The sequence below is a fragment of the Oryctolagus cuniculus genome, chromosome 5 (genome assembly GCF_964237555.1).
Source record: "Oryctolagus cuniculus chromosome 5, mOryCun1.1, whole genome shotgun sequence".
Taxonomy (NCBI): domain Eukaryota; kingdom Metazoa; phylum Chordata; class Mammalia; order Lagomorpha; family Leporidae; genus Oryctolagus; species Oryctolagus cuniculus.
This window is the reverse complement of record NC_091436.1, coordinates 122904282-122920625: the sequence shown is the minus strand read 5'-3', so window position 1 is coordinate 122920625 and position 16344 is coordinate 122904282. Positions and strand designations below refer to the sequence as shown.

The window sequence follows — 16344 nt, the reverse complement described above, 5'->3', positions numbered from 1 at the left end:
GTTTTTGTTTTTAAAAGTGATGAAAATATGTTGCACTGGTAACTGATTTTCTCCCAATGCAGTCTTTGAGAAAGCCAGTTAGGGTGTGGATTAAAGGAGTGGAAATGTCATTAACAAATAGACTGTTTTCTGAATAATGCAACACCGTGTCTCAGGAAAACATACAGAGTGCACTTCGTTTCCACTAGATAGCAATTTCACAGAATATATTCTAAAGCCTGACTCATAAATTTACCTCTCCTATAAAACTGTCCTTTTCTAAAGGGATGATCCCTGGTTTGTTTTGTTTCAATTTAATATATCAATGTCCTATAGTACAGGACTCAATACATAATAGGTGCCCCATTAATGTTTAAACAAATTACCTGTGTTAAACCATCTCACCCCTTCTTTTTTTTTTTAAAAAATTGGTTTATTTATTTATTTATTCATTTGAAAGGTAGAGTGACAGAGAAAGAGAGAGGAAGAGAAAAAGAGATCTTCCACTCACTGACCGGTTCACTCCCCAAATGGTTACAGCAGCCAAGTCAGGGCCACGGTGAGGCTAGGAGCCAAGGACTCCATCTGGGTCTCCTACATGGGTGGTAGGGGCCCTAAGCACTTAGGTCATCCTCTGCTGCCTTTACAGGCTGATTAGTGGGAAGCTGGATGGGGTGTAGCCAGAACTCAAATCAGCAGTCCAATGTGGGATGCTGGCGTTGCAGGCCGAAGTTTAACCGGCAGCCCCACAATTGCAGCTCACAATCTCAAAGCCAATTAACAGAATGTGAGTTGGAGAGGGAGATTACATCAATTTCAAGACCCAAGAATCTGTCTCCCAGTCTTTTCTCCTCATAACATGTATATATCAAGCTCAACTATCACATTAATTTGGTGTTATGAAGCACATTTTAACATCTTTGAAATAGGGATGTTTCTTACAACTATAATCAGCAGTATTTTTATTTCTTTCTCAGTGGCATGTATAATAATGCTACATCTTACAACTGAACATGGGATTCAACAACATAAAATAATAGATCTTTATTAAATATTTTACTTTTTTATGTGATAAGCAGAGGAAGACAGAGACAGAGAGGGATCCCCCATTCACTGTTTCATTCCAGAAATGCCCACCATGGCCAGGGAGCTGAAGCTGTAAGTGGGGAACACAATCCAGGTCTCCCAAATGAGTGGCTGAGTGGCAGAAACCCAATCACTTGAGTCATCACCTCTGTAACCCAGTATCTGAATTAGCAGGAAGCTATAGTTAGGAGCAAGTATTGAGCTCAGGTACTCAGTTATGGGATACCGGCATCCTCACCAGCATCTTAACAGCTAGGCTGAGCATCTGCCCCGTAATACATATTCATTATAACACCTATCTACACCTCTCAGGACTGTGAAGTTTGTTAAATCAGCACAGATGTGAAGCACCTAGACAGTGATTAGGACATAACAGATACTCATCAAATGCTGGTCCATTTTCTCCTTAATGTGAATACACTGAAAGCAGAATACACTGAAAGTGCTGGACTGGACACTTATGTTCCTTATCTTTAGTTCTCACCAGATCTTTACAAAGCAGCCACAAAGAACTTGAGACTTGGAGACGTTACAGGACTTGCCCAAGGTCACACAATGAGTGGCAAAAGCAAGTTGCAAACACAGTCCAGATGGACAAAGCCAAAGGTTTTTGAAAAGCTTGCTACTGAGAAATGAAACACAAGGATGTAAGGAAAATGGATATCTTTTGAAGAGTCAAAGTGTGGGAAACCCTTAGAGTGAAAAAACAGATGGGGTTCCCTTGGCAGAAACTGAATGGGAAGGTCTCAGGAAGAAGATTAAAATACAATGGTGAAAGCAACCACCATCCAATTTTTTAAAATGATTTTCCAATGGACAAATATATATCGGTTCTATTTTTCTATGTGTTTTTGGTGAGTCGAGTACTCCTTCCTCCTGATGCTATTTTACAGTTCCTCATGCAGGTATTTGTTATGACACATGCTTATCCCACTCTATTGTAATTATTTGTACATTGGTCTCCATCCTGGCAAATAAGCTATAGAAAAGCAGGGATCATCTTTTTCTTTACCAATTACCAGGAACACAGCTGGTAGTTGACAAAAGGTTGTTGACTAACTGAATAAGACCTTCAAATATGATAATAAGTAGAATAACCTGACATTTCTTTACAAAGCTAAAGGCTAGTCACAAACATGACTTCTTTGTGCACAATAACAACCTTAAACACAAGCGTCACTGAATGTACCTGCACCCTGTGTGTCAGCAATACCTTTACAATATGATGTCCTCTTTTCAACCACCCCAGAAATTCTCTAGGGCCTGTAGCCACACCCCACGAATTAAATAACCTGACCTTAAATGACCCTCCACGCTGTAAGTAACACAGCAGAGTGCAATGACTCTTCATGTTGTAGTAAACATACACACAACTTTAGTTAACCTCTTAGGTCATACGTCCTTAGTCTTAGGATAATAGTCCCTATTTTTCTAGGAGGTGACAAACTGGAAAATTAAAGACAAAGACTGATTTGAATAGCCAAGAAGCCAACAGTTAAATGTACAGCTGGTATTCGCCTCAATTCACCCTAGCTATATTAAATTTCTGAAAATAGCTGGTCTCAGACCCATAGATAAGGACAGCTGCATCCTGCAGCTGGTAAGCAAAAATTCAGTAACTGTAGTCCTCTCTGCAGCAGAATCAGGAGCACTGTTCTCACCAAAATAGAAGACCCAGTGCTTTCTCTAGCTTTAGGAGTCTCCCAGTTGCCGAACTGATTATACAGAGCAAAGCCCCCCATCTCCAACACAGAGCCTACTATGAGAGACAGAGAGAATGCACAGCCATTCTGTTCCTGAGATACACAGGGTACTTTAAAAAGCTCATAAAAAAATAGAATTAAAAGTATGAGTCTTTTTGATGCAAAATAATTTTCTTAATAGTAGATAGAAAATACATACTATGGGCCGGCGCCGCGGCTCACTAGGCTAATCCTCCACCTTGCGGCGCCGGCACACCGGGTTCTAGTCCTGGTCGGGGCGCCAGATTCTGTCCCGGTTGCCCCTCTTCCAGGCCAGATCTCTGCTGTGGCCAGGGAGTGCAGTGGAGGATGGCCGAAGTACTTGGGCCCTGCACCTCATGGGAGACCAGGAGAAGTACCTGGCTCCTGCCATCGGATCAGCGCAGTGCGCTGGCCGCAGTGCGCTGCCCACAGCGGCCATTGGAGGGTGAACCAACGGTAAAGGAAGACCTTTCTCTCTGTCTCTCTCTCTCACTGTCCACTCTGCCTGTCAAAAAAAAAAAAAAAATACTATGAAAAATCCATGCAAGGGTTTAAAAAATAAACTCATCCTTTTAATCCCATTTTCCACAAACTTCTTGAAGTATGATAGTAAACCTTCTTTGTGGTTCTAGAAAAGACTTAGATCGACTACAAAGCATCATCTTACTACACACAAATCAATACCACCAACTACTACCACCATCAGTTCTTTGGGTTCACTGATTGCTACATTACTGATGTAATATTTCTTAAAGGTTTATTTCATATTTATTTGAAAAGCAGAGTTACAGAGAGGGAGAGAAGAGAGATTCCATCCCCTGGTTCACTTCCCAAATGGCAGCAACAGCAGGGGGTGGGCCAAGCAGAAGGCAGGAGCCAAGGGCTTCATCTGGGTCTCCTATTTGGGTGTGGGGGTTCAAACACTTGAGCCATGCTCCATTGCTTCCCTAGGTGCATTAGTAGGGAGCTGGATCAGAAATAGAGCAGCTGGGACTCGAACCAGTGTCCATATGGGATGCTGGCATTACAGGCTGTGGATTAATTCACTGCATCACAACACCAGCCCCCTTACTGAAGTACTTTTAATCAACCTACGCTTAAGGATGCCTGACAAGTCCTTTCAATTTGTGAATCTCTAGTCAAAAAAACAGTTAAGGTAACATTTTATGAAACTTTAAATTGTAGTTGCTTTTTATATTATCAAATTTAAGTTGCACAAAACCTCTTTCTCTTCCCCTTTCCAACATGGAACAATAAATGTTGAACAATAAATGATGAAACCTCAATTACAATTTTTGGCCACTAAGCATCACATTAATAGCTCACTTTTTTTTTTTTTCTTTTTTGACAGGCAGAGTGGACAGTGAGAGAGAGAGAGAAAGGTCTTCTTTTACCGTTGGTTCACCCTCCAATGGCCGCTGCAGCCGGCGCGCTGCGCAGATCTGAAGCCATGAGCCAGGTGCTTCTCCTAGTCTCCCATGGGGTGCAGGGCCCAAGCACTTGGGCCATCCTCCACTGCACTCTCGGGCCACAGCAGAGAGCTGGACTGGAAGAGGAGCAACCAGGACTAGAACCCAGTGCCCATATGGAATACCGGCAAGGCAGGCAGAGGATTACCCTATTGAGTCATGGCTCCGGCCAATCTCACTTTTCTAAGTCATATGGTTGGTTTAAACAAGTCCCTACCTCAATTAGTTCTGATAACCACTCACAGGGTGTGAAGGGCAGGTCCTTGAAGTCACATTTTAAATAGGAAAATCTCAAAGACTTCCTGTTGCCCAGGGTTTGCTAGTCCTCTTCCCCTACCCCATCCATACTGGGAAAAAGAAAAGAAAATGAAGGACTAGACTGTATTAGTTGAGTCTGTCTGCATATACAGAGGCCTTAAAAGGGACAGGGGAAAAAAAAAAAAAACATGAAAAAGCAAACCAAAAGGAAACCTGGAAACTCAACGGCTCCAAGCTGTTTCCACTCTCCAGATGGCTCTGTGAGGGAGCAGCCCAGGATCCCCACACATACCATCACCTCAGCCCAGCCAGCCTGAGAACACTTGCTCAGGCAGTAAGGAATAAATATTTACAGTTAGTCAACATTCCCTGTTTCTGGGCACTGAGAACTTGGAGAACAACCTTCCTGCTCTACCGTCTACTTTTAGCAACCCTGGACTTGGGAGACCCTCCCCACCTGACACTAAATGACCTGGTATTATGTGAGCTGAAGCCGGTTAGGAACATTCTTCCATCTCTCTAGCCTCTACAGCCTGGAAATAATCACAACTATTAGAAAACATTCCCCAAGTGCTCCCTGGGGATTACATCCCCTCTAATTCTCAAAGCCAATGCAGGACAAGAACTCAAATTTTTCTACTTTCTCATGAAGAAACAGAGGCCAAGGGGCCCAGATAATTTACGTGGAGTCCCCAAGGTGAACATACAGGGTGGCACACATCTCCACCCTGACGATCCAATTAGACCCCTGATGGCTATGCAGTTGAATGCCTAATACATTCCTCCTCCAAGCTCTTGGAGTCACTCCCTTAGGTTACATAAGTATGTATACATTTCTTCATTCGACTGTAAGCTTCCTTGACAGCACTAACTTTGTCTTACTCATCTTCACATTGACAAAGTGCCTGGTACAATGCTGCACACATAATTTGTTATGTAATCAAGACTTAAAAATAAAATCACATCAACTCCCTTGCTGTTTAGCAGGGAAAACTTAGACCCAGGCAATGGACTAAAAGAAAGTAACCAGCAAGCTAAAGATCTAGTTCCAGCTTTCCTTCCAGAACGAAGGTGAAACAGTGCTATTTGTTTATTTTCTTGGGGATTTTCTACACAAGGAAAACATAGAGTTTATTGCTGGAAACCAACACCAAGAAATGTTCTTAGGTCAAAGAGAAATGATTCCAGGGAGAGAGTTGAGATGCAGGAAGTATGAAGAACAACACAAAAGTTCAATATGCAGAGAACGCCTGTGTAAGACTGTGTTAACTATGCCTTTGTGGGTATTAAATGTGTAGCATTAAAATTCATGACACCAAAGCAAAATTCAGGAGAATGTAAATAGGAATAAAGTCTTCAAAGGCTGCTTTACTATCTGAAAAATGGTAAAATGTACACATTTATACCATGCATCTTGCAACCTAAGTATGCATGTTGTAATCCCTAGGGTATCCATTAAAAGTAAAGCACACAATGTAAAACTAACAAGCTAACTAAAAAGGAAAATCAAATAATAAAAAAGTTTGTTTATGGAGTGGGTGTTTGGTCTCATGGTAATGACACTGTTTAAGACACCATGTCAGGGCTGTTGCTGTGGCATTAGCAGGTAAATCCACCTCCTGTGGTGCTGGCATCCCATATAGGAACCTGTTCGAATCCTGGCTGCACCACTTCCAATTCAGCTGCCTGTTAATGGCCAGGGAAAAGCAATGGAAGATGGTCCAAGTGTTTGAGCCTCTGACACCCATGTGGGAGACCCAAATGAAGCTCTTAGTTCTTGGCTATTGCCTGACCCCACCCTGGCTGTTGTAGGCATCTGAGGAGTGAAAGGCAGAGACACAGAGAGGCAGAGGCAAAGGCAGAGAGAGAGAGAGAGAGAGAGAGAGAGAGAGAGAGGTCTTCCTTCCATTGGTTCACTCCCCAAATGGCTGCATTGACTGGAGCTGGGCTGATCTGAAGCTGGGAACTTGGCACTTCCTCCTGGTCTCCCACGTGGGTGGGTGCAGGGGCCCAAGGACATGGGCCATCCTCCACTGTTTTCCCAGGTCATAGGAGAGAGCTAGATCAGAAGTGGAGCAGCTGGGACTTGAATCAGCGCCCACAGGGGATGCTGGCACTGCACATGGCAGCTTTACCCACTACGCCACAGTGATAGCTCAAATAAATACATCTTTTAAAAAACAAATAAATAAAAGACCTCCATGTCCCATATCAGAGTACCTGGGTTCAATACCTAGTTTCAGCTCCTGACTCCAGCTTTCTGGTAATGCAGACCTTGGGAAGCAGTCATGATGGCTCAAGGAATTGGCTTCCTGCCACCCAAGTGGGAGATCTGGATTGACTTCCTGACTTCCAGCTTCAGCCTGGCCCAGTCCCAGTGGTTGTGGGCATTTGGGGGAGTGAACGAGCAGATGGGAACAATGTTTCTCTCTCTTTCTCTCTGTCTTCCTTTCTCTCTGCCCCCCATCCCTCCTCTCCAATTAAGTCTTTAAAATAAGTAAAATTAAAAAAAAAAAACAAACATTTGTTTAAGCCAAAAGAAGCCTCAATCTGAAAGAGAGGGGAAGGAAAAAGAGAAAGGACAGGACAAAAGGAAAGAAATAATGAGAAGGTAGATTTAAACCAAAATATATGACTAATCACATTAAAAATGTAATTACAGAGAAATTCCATAATTAAATGGCAAAAAGTATCTGACTAGATGTAAGAAAAAAACGTTAAGTTAATGTTCTTTGCAAGAAACATTCTTTAAGAAAAGACACAGAGGGGAAGAAGGATGGGAAATGAGGTAGCATGGAATTTGGAATGCTGTTAGGTGCTTTTTTGTTTGGCCTTTTAATAGCTTTGGAAAATCCCAGTAACTTCCAACTATTATCCTTCTGCATTGCTGCTGCTTCCAAACGTTCATGCCCAGAAAGGGAAGACAACAGAGGACCCGGGAAGCTGGGTTTGGTTTTGCTGTTGACCTTGAAGGAAGGGGGCACTGAGAAACACACCTCATACCTCAGATAGAGAGTCAGATTCTGTATGTATTTAATTTAAAAACAGTGAATAGGCCACTGCGGGAAACAATGGATCAGCTGTTCTGGACAGAGGCAACTAACAGCCGCACCAGGGCTAATGCTTCAAGTGGAACATGACACAGGGGCTCTCAGGCTCCTGAAGAGGAAAAAAATGCTAACCATTCTAAAAAAAAAATCATCATTTTTACATGAAGGGTTCATTATTTCCTAGAGGCAAAGTCCTGAATTCCCAGTGGCACCACGATATACAGAGTGTATCCCTCCTCAGGTAGGAAGAATGTGTCTAATGATGCCTCTGCCTTCTGATTCTCTTCTTTGACTTGACAAATCTCAGAGATAAACCAGGGACAGTTACATACTGTACAATTACTAAGAAACAGCAGCCAGAAGTCCATGCACATTAGCTATAAAAATTAAGAGTCAGAACTGGGTCCAGAATAATGCTAGACCTTGACATTCATTCTTAGTATTGTCTGCTCAGCCCCCATCCTCACACGTAGTCTACAGCAGAACCAAATAGGAAGCTATAGGATCACTGTTTCTCAAATGATAAACAACCATAAACTGATAAGATTTTTCATAAGAGGAGATATGGGAAGCAAAGAAAGGTGTTTGGCACCTGGGATAGAAGTGACTTTTTGCTTCCTTAGTCACTGACTAAGTCACTGATTTTGGTTATAAATTATTCTCCCTGATACATAATCTCCTCCTTATTTTCTCATGGGTGCACCATGGATTTGGTTATCCTAACATTGCATTTATCACGTTATCTTATAAACATCATCCCAGAGATCTGCTGGCTTATTCTAAAGTATCTAAACCCTTCTTTTGGATTAACCAAGTATTTTTAAAAATGTTCTTATTTCAAAAACTTATTTTTTAGGGAAGAGACAGAGAGCGCCCATCTGCTGGTTCTCTCCCCGAATGCCCACACTGCTTGTCCAGTTCTTGCCTGAAAGCCAGCAGTCCAAGAGAGCACAATAATGGTTTACCTCTGGGCTCCGTTGTTCACACTGCAGCCATTGCATTTAAATGGAGGATAACAGAGAGAGACAGAGCTCTTCCACTGCTTCACTCCCAAATCCCCACTGCCATGCCTGAGCTGGGAACTTAATCCAGGTCTCCCATGTGGGTGGCAGGGACTCGATGTATTTGGAGCATCACATACGCTTCCCAGGGTGTGCATTAGCAGGAAGCTACAAGCAGAAGTGGAGCCTGGACTCAAACCCAGGTACTCTGGTGGGGGACATAGGAGTCCCCGGCTGCTTCTTTTTTTTTTTTTTAATTTTTAATTTATTTGAAAGAGTTATAGAGAGAGGTAGAGACAGAGAGAAAGGTCTTCCATCTGCTGGTTCACTCCCAAGATGGCCGCAACAGCCAGAGCTATGCGGATCCCGAAGCCAGGAGCCAGGAGCTTCTTCCAGGTCTCCCACGTGGGTGCAAGGGCCTAAGGACTTGGGTCATCCTCTACTGCTTTCCCAGATCATAGCAGAGAGCCAGATCGGAAGTGTAGCAGCTGGGACTAGAACCAGCACCCATGTGGGATGCCGGCACTTCAGGCCAGGGCTTTAACCCGCTGCGCCACAGTGCTGACCCCTCCCAGTTGCTTTTTAACCACTGTGCCAAACACCCATCTTCATCAGAGTTTTGAAAACATTCCCTAGATTATTCTAATGGACAACTACTGAAAGTGGCTAACCTGGAAGGTAAGGGTGTGGTGTGTGTGTGTGTGTGTTCTTGTTAAATTATACCCAATAAAATCTGAAGCACAGGAACAAAGTTCCTGGAAAAAACACATATAGCCAGGGTATATTACCTGGGTGGTATCTTCCATCAGGCCACGAATCTTCTCCACAACATCGTTGCGCCGGTGCTGGCGCAGGGCACTGATCAACTGGGCAAGGCTGGCCTCAGGGCCCCGGATGGTCCAGTGCTGCAGAGCGGCGTAGGCCCGCTCGTGGTCTGCTGTGTACCCGTTGGAGAAGGCAGCCACTTCCCTCTCGCTGGCATTGCATAGAAACTGATAGATGTCTTTCCACTGGCTCCCCACTTGGGCTGCTACAAGTTTCAGGATGTCAATACCTACAACAGAGACAAAACAAACAAAGGCATATGAAGGAAGGTCTTTATGTAAGGCTACTTTGCTTCATTGAACTGGAGGAAGCAAGTTTTCTCATTGCTCCATGCCAAAGGAATGTACCGCCTTCTGTAAACATTTGGTGCACATAGCCCAAGAGTCCTGGAGACTCTTTAGGTGCCTTCCTACAGTATCACTTCCTCTTGTATGCAGAACCAGAAGAAGGAATGACAGAGGAAATATAATAAATCATCCCCAAAGGATGTCTTGAAAGCTAAGCTCAGTCAAACAAGGTAATCAGAGTGAAGTCATTGTTAGAAGTAAATATAACTTTTACCCAATAAGTTAGAGGCTCTCTGATTAAGAAAGCAGTGACTATGGAATTTAGAAAAACATTAGTGACAAATTAAAGCTACAATGGACTTTACCCAGAACTTTCTCAGTAAAGGATTGCAGATTCTAGAAATAGATTCCTTTATGTCAACTGATGATGTGCTGATAGAAGCATTCCTTAAGAATGTCTAGCTTCTTTTGTTCTAATTCCATTCTCAACAAGCAATTTTATGAACTATTTATTATACAGTCTTCTAAGTTTATTTGCATGGTTATAAAGAAGACTACAGCCAAATGACAGTATAATAATAGTAGCTAATATCTTCCAGGTATTAGGTGAAGGCTTTAGCTCATTGAATAGCTTTATAGGACATTAACATTCTGACTGCACAGGTAGGAGGAAAAACACTTATAAAAGTTAAGCAACTGTCTCTATATTGCAAAAGTAGATGGGTTGGGCATTGACCTCAAGTCACATGGTTGTTAACCAAAATCCATGTGTAACCACATTTAAATGTGTCAGTACATGCTGCTTTCCAAGAGGGAGGAAATGCCTTCAGCAAATAGCCAAGGCTGGTTCTCCTGTATTTCTGTCCCTCATAATTTAATATATGGAAGGCCCTTCCATTCATGTGGGATATATCCTGAGACCCCAGTGGATGAATGAAACTTCAGAGAGTATTGAACTCTATAATTTAGTGACTTTTCGTTCTTAACTAAGCACTGAGCACACCCTGTGGCCATATTCTTTGCAGTCTGAGGTACAATAGCAAAACTAGAACAAATTTATTTTTCCTTTTTCACAGTTTCACTGACAGAGGATTTGTTCTTACCATAGGTCTTAGTAATCTCAGCATATGAAGTTTTTTTCCTTAGCAAACTGAGAAGTTACAATTTTGCACTAAATGGAAGAACTTTGTGGTTTCTCCTTGGTTTATCTGAATTGCCAGCATCATTACTCTTGTCTCTGGGGCCATTAATAAGTAAAATAAGGATTGGTTGAATAGAAGCACTGTGACAAAACAGTTGACACCACAGTCCACAGTCAATCTGATCATGCAAATGGTTTCTAAGTGACTACGGGCAGGTGGTATATACAGCATGGATCTGATGTAAAAAGGAATGATTCTGATCCCAGGTGAGATGCACTGGGAAGCTGTGAGATGGCTCACACTACTTAGAACAATATGCATTTAAAACTCATGACCTGTTTATTTCTGGAATTTTCCATTTAATATGTTTCAGACTGATGCTGACCACAGGTAATAAGTAAAATTGAGGAAAGCAAAACATCAGATAAGGAGGGGACTACTGTACTGACATTCTGGCGGCTCATCAGTCACTTAAATTTAGTGAGTGTGTGTGTGTGTAGTTCCCAGATCTCGTGAATGCAGAGGGAAATGCCAAAAATCAAAGCTAAACATCCACAAGCTGAAGACAAGCACTTGGCACAAACCCTCTATGAGGTGCGGCTCTCCCCCAGTAGCCAGTTGGTGTCTCTCACTTAACAATGCATCTTCTCTATGCAAATACAAGTTGTCTGTGCCTGAATTTATACACAAGGTAGATATGAATAGCCTGCTTTGTAAAAGGGCTCTGGTATTCTACATCAACAGGCCAGTGAGTCCTCTGAATCAATAACAAGTCTTTGAATGAGGCTATATTCACATGACCTGATACCAGAGTTGCTATGGTTAACAGAAATTAAAAATATTCACTACTCTAAAATAGGGTCAAGTCCCTGTCGGATAAGATCGAAGTCGGCGAACTCAAAAGGCTTCCATAGCCTTGGCAACTCATGACTAGAGCCTAGGGAGATTACTGACGCCATAAACAAGAGTGTCACATTGTTAAGTCAACAACAGGAGTCACTGTGTACTTACTCCTCATGTGGGATCTGTCCTTAATGTGTTGTCCAATGTGAAGTAATGCTATAACTAGTACTGAAACAGTATTTTACACTTTGTGTTTCTGTGTGGGTGCAAACTGATGAAATCTTTACTTAATATATACTAAATCGATCTTCTGTATATAAAGATAATTGAAAATGAATCTTGATGTGAATGGAATGGGAGAGGGAGCAGGAGATGGGAGGGGTGCGAGGGGGAGGGAAATTGTGGGGGGGGGAAGCCATTGTAATCCATAAACTGTACTTTGGAAATTTATATTTACTAAATTAAAAAAAAAAGAAAAAAAAAGAAAAAAAATGGAGCTATCTTAGGACATCCTCTGATACAAAGAGAAGAAGAACCTGATACAAATATGCATATATATGTATATATAAATTTCAAATAAATATTTGCTTAAACCACAAAAAAAAAAAAAAAAAAAGGGTCAAGTGCCCAAAAGAGGTTTAGAGAAGAAAGGAAAAGGGAAGAATAAAGTGGAGGTCAGTGTTAGGAGTTAGCAACATTTTCAATTGACTAGAAGTTAACAATGAGAATAACACTTTTTTTCTCCAATTGTTGAGGAAGATATTCATAAGCTACCAAGAATAGTTTTAATGGCATAAGTTTCTCTGAAAATGGAGGACCTGGTGGTTCTTCCACATTTATCCTTTAGGTGCCATGCAACTGTGGCAGATGATTTGGGAAAACTCAAGGATGTACTCACCCTGAATCCCCTGAAGTTGTTTTCAAAAAATAAGATCCTAGTAGAAGACTGCATTTTTGTCAATTGTGCAAGTAGAACTGCATGTAAAAATAAAAACTAAAAAAAAAAGAAAAAAAAAAAAAGAACGCCACAAACAGACACTGCTGTACCTCTCATGCAGTTTTCTGTGGCTGTACTTGAACTAGTCTAAGCTGTACTTGAACTAGCTGCTTTTCAGTTTTCAATGTTCAGTCAGATACAGAACTTTTGATTTCAAGCAAACAGACTCCTCAAAAAAAACCAAGTCCTATTTAAAACCCCGTAGGTACCTTTAAGGAATGAGCCAGCTCTTTGCGGTTGATGTGTAGACTCTTCCAAACACCAAAAGGCTTGTTAGTCCCTGAATCTTAATTTAGGTTAATTTGACTAGGGCCCACAGCGTCTTACATGAAAACATGACTGCGTTTTCTTCTAAGTAGAACCTTTGCTTAAATCTTCATAATGCCAATGACAGTGTGGCTTTGGGCAAACCACTAACTGTCATGTCCATTTCCTCACTGCACAATGGAGATACTCACTGTGGTTTCTGGGGATGGGCTGATTAACATTTTCTATAGAGTTAATTTATTTTTGGAAGTGTTCTCATCATTATAAGTGCTCCGTATACTAAGTAATAAAATTTAAGGTTCAATGCATTTCAGAGGCAAATACATAGCCTTCAAAGAAGTAATTACAGAGTCTAAAAGGTCTAAAAACAACTCCTTGTTCCAAAAGCCAATATTTATACTTTTTAAAGCCACAAATAAAGGGCGGAGGGAGGTAGAAGGAAAAACACAAATATGCAATAAGATTTGTCTTCAACTAAAATTGACTGGGAGTTAAATTTCAGGTTTGCAAATCAGATTTCATCTTTTCCTCTTACTTATCTAGATTTCCCTACAATGAAAACATGGAGTCCAACTCCACAGCTCGCCTCAGTCAGCAGTGTTCTTCAGCACAGCCCCTCTCATTCTGGAGCTGATGAACCAAACATGGAGTAGACAAAGGCTCCCTTGAGTGAAGCCACACTTCCACCCCAGCACTGTCACAGAACCCGAGAGGAGAGAGAAGACGAGCCTGAACTGGCTCTTGAATTTGTTTCTCTGTGTCCCCATTCCACCACTGGCATGGAAGGGAAAAGAAAAACCCATTGGAGTATCTCAAGAGTATTTAGTCAGTCTGTACTTGCTGTTCTGATAACTGTAAGCGATTTTAAGACAAGAAGAGGTCACCATCAAGAAAATGAAACAACAACAAGGAAACACATTAGCTGGGCTCTTGAAAGTGTACTTTGTTCAGAAAAAAAAAACTAGATAAAATAACTATAGAGAAAAGTAGTAAGCTAATTAATCAAACTGAGACAATTATCTCTTGGGTGAGGGAAGGGAATGTGCACAGAAGGGAATTTAAAGGTCTATTTCCTAAGATGATGGTGGTGAAATGGCTCTCCTTTTTATGTTATTACTTTATTTGATATTTGTTTTATTATTCCTTTTGAAACTATACATGTAACACACACAAAGGGACTTCAGAAATGTCATGAAAAATGGAATTTTGGTACAGGATTTTTTTTTTTTTAATCCATGCGTAGTTTTTTTTCATAATACGCACTTCCCATGAAATTTTTTGTTTTTAAAAATTTATTTCATTTATTTGAAAGACAGATTTACAGAGAGAAGCAGAGCCAGAGAGAGAGAGAGAGAGATCTTCCATCTGCTGGTTCACTCCACAAATGACCACAATGGTCACCAACTGAGCTGATCCGAAGCCAGCAGCCAGGAGTATCTTCCAGGACTCGCACGAAGGTAAGGAGGCCCAAGAACTTGGGTCATCTTCTACTGCTTTCCCAGGCCATAGCAGAGAGCTGGATCAAAAATGGAGCAGCTGGGACTTGAACCGGCACCCTTACGGGATGCTGGCGCTGGAGGCCGGGGCTTTACCCACTATGCCACAGCACCGACCCCTACCCATGAAATTTTAAAGCACATATATATATACATGGCTGTGGACATGTACTTCATAAACAAATACCTTTTAGTGTTGACTTTTACTGGTAGGAAATCTCAGGTACAGAGGTTGATGGCCAATGCCAGGTCACCCACTCAGTTAGTGGTGCCTCTGTTGTGGTTAGCAGGCACTGCAGTGTGGTAGGGAAACATTGCTATTTGCTAGACTTGTGCTCCTCTAGTCTATATACAAATGCCCTGCAGGCTGGCCATGCAGTGTATGTTTCTTCCCGGCCTGTTATTACTGAGCACGTACATGTTGGAACAGTTTCCTCTGGGGCTAACAAGTTCATTTATTTTCTTTAAAATTATCACACTTCTTGTAGTTTGGATGGTTTGAATGTGTCTCTCAGAGGTGCATTTATGGTAGTGTGGACCCCAGTGTGGTGGTATTGAGAGATAGCAGGACCTTTAAGAGGTGGGGCCTAGCTGTGGAGGTGGGGCCTAGCTGTGGGTTGCAAGACTGGCCTTTGCCCCAGTGCTGGCCTCCTGGGTCACCATGTGATCTCTCCCTTTCTTGTGCTCCCATCCTTGTGATGCCCACCGCTATGAGGTCCTTCACTTGAGTCAGGTAGATGCTATCACTGTGTCCTTGAGCCTCCAGAACTGTGAGCTAAATAAACCTTCTTTATAAAGTTACCCAGCCAGGGGACAGTGCTGTGGTGTAGTGGGTAAAGCCACCACCTGCAGTGCCAGCATCCCATAGGGGTGCCGGTTCTAGTCCCAGCTGCTCAACTTCTCATCCAACTCCCTGTTAATGTGCCTGGGAGAGCAGTGGACGATAGCCCAGTCTTTGGGCTCCTGAACACACGTGAGAGATGCAGAAGAAGCTCCTGGCTCCTGGCTCTGGATTCACCCAGCTCTGGCCATCTGGGGAGTGAATCAGCGGATGGAAGACCTCTCTCTCTCTCTCTCTCTCTCTCTCTCTCCCTCTCCCTTTCTTTCTCCATCTCTGCCTTGGCCTCTCTGTAACCCTGCCTCTCAAATAAACAAATAAATCTTTAAATAAAAATGAGAATTTAAAAAGTTAGCACCCAGCTTTAGGTAGTTTATACTATTAACAGGAAATAGAACAACAGAGTACCCTAAAATTTTTTTTAAAAAAAAGAATGGGTTAGTAAACTTTCTATAGCACCTTTAGTAAATATTTTGGGCATAATTTGAGACTATGTCATATGGTCTCTGCTGTGACCCTTCAACTGTGTTGTAGCATGAAAGCAGCCATAGACAATACAAGTGAGTATGGCTATGTTCTCATAAAGCTTGTTTCACAAATCCAGAAAGAGGAGTGGATATGAACCAGAAGCTGCAGTTCACCAATTCCCACAAGTACAGCAATTTAAAGAGGCCAGGGCTAAACTATTAAATAAAATAACATAACGTATTTTTGTTGAAAGAACAAAACACTTGCACTGAATGACAAAGTCCCCAGTGCAATTACCAAACTGAATATGAGTTTATAGTAAACAAAATGGAGACCACTACATCTCTCCTACTCAAATGTATGTTAATTCTCAATATTCTTCTAGAAAGAGAGGTAAAGGTATAAATAATGAGGAAATTCCCAAGGAGGCAATTAATACACAACCTCCTCCCAAGACAGATGACTCCACAGTTATCCCCTAGCTAGTTTCCACACACACACAGTCACAATGGTCCCTTGAGATGTACATGCGAAAAAACATGAGACATGAGCTTAAAGACTTCCTTCAGACACCAAGCTGACCCTCCCTAAAAGATATGCTCTTAGTAGACACA

The 16344-nt window shown here is 42.0% G+C and overlaps 1 protein-coding gene across 2 annotated transcripts in view; it reads right to left on the bottom strand.

Annotated features, from left to right (window-relative positions):
* The window catches only part of TNFRSF21 (TNF receptor superfamily member 21), a 257127-nt gene that overhangs the window by 13674 nt on the left and 227109 nt on the right, over nt 1-16344 (bottom strand). For both annotated transcript variants that reach the window (XM_017345167.3, XM_002714473.5), the window contains one exon: nt 9356-9621. In XM_017345167.3, coding sequence (XP_017200656.3) covers nt 9356-9621 — 266 coding nt within the window. The remainder of the gene's footprint in view (nt 1-9355; nt 9622-16344) is intronic.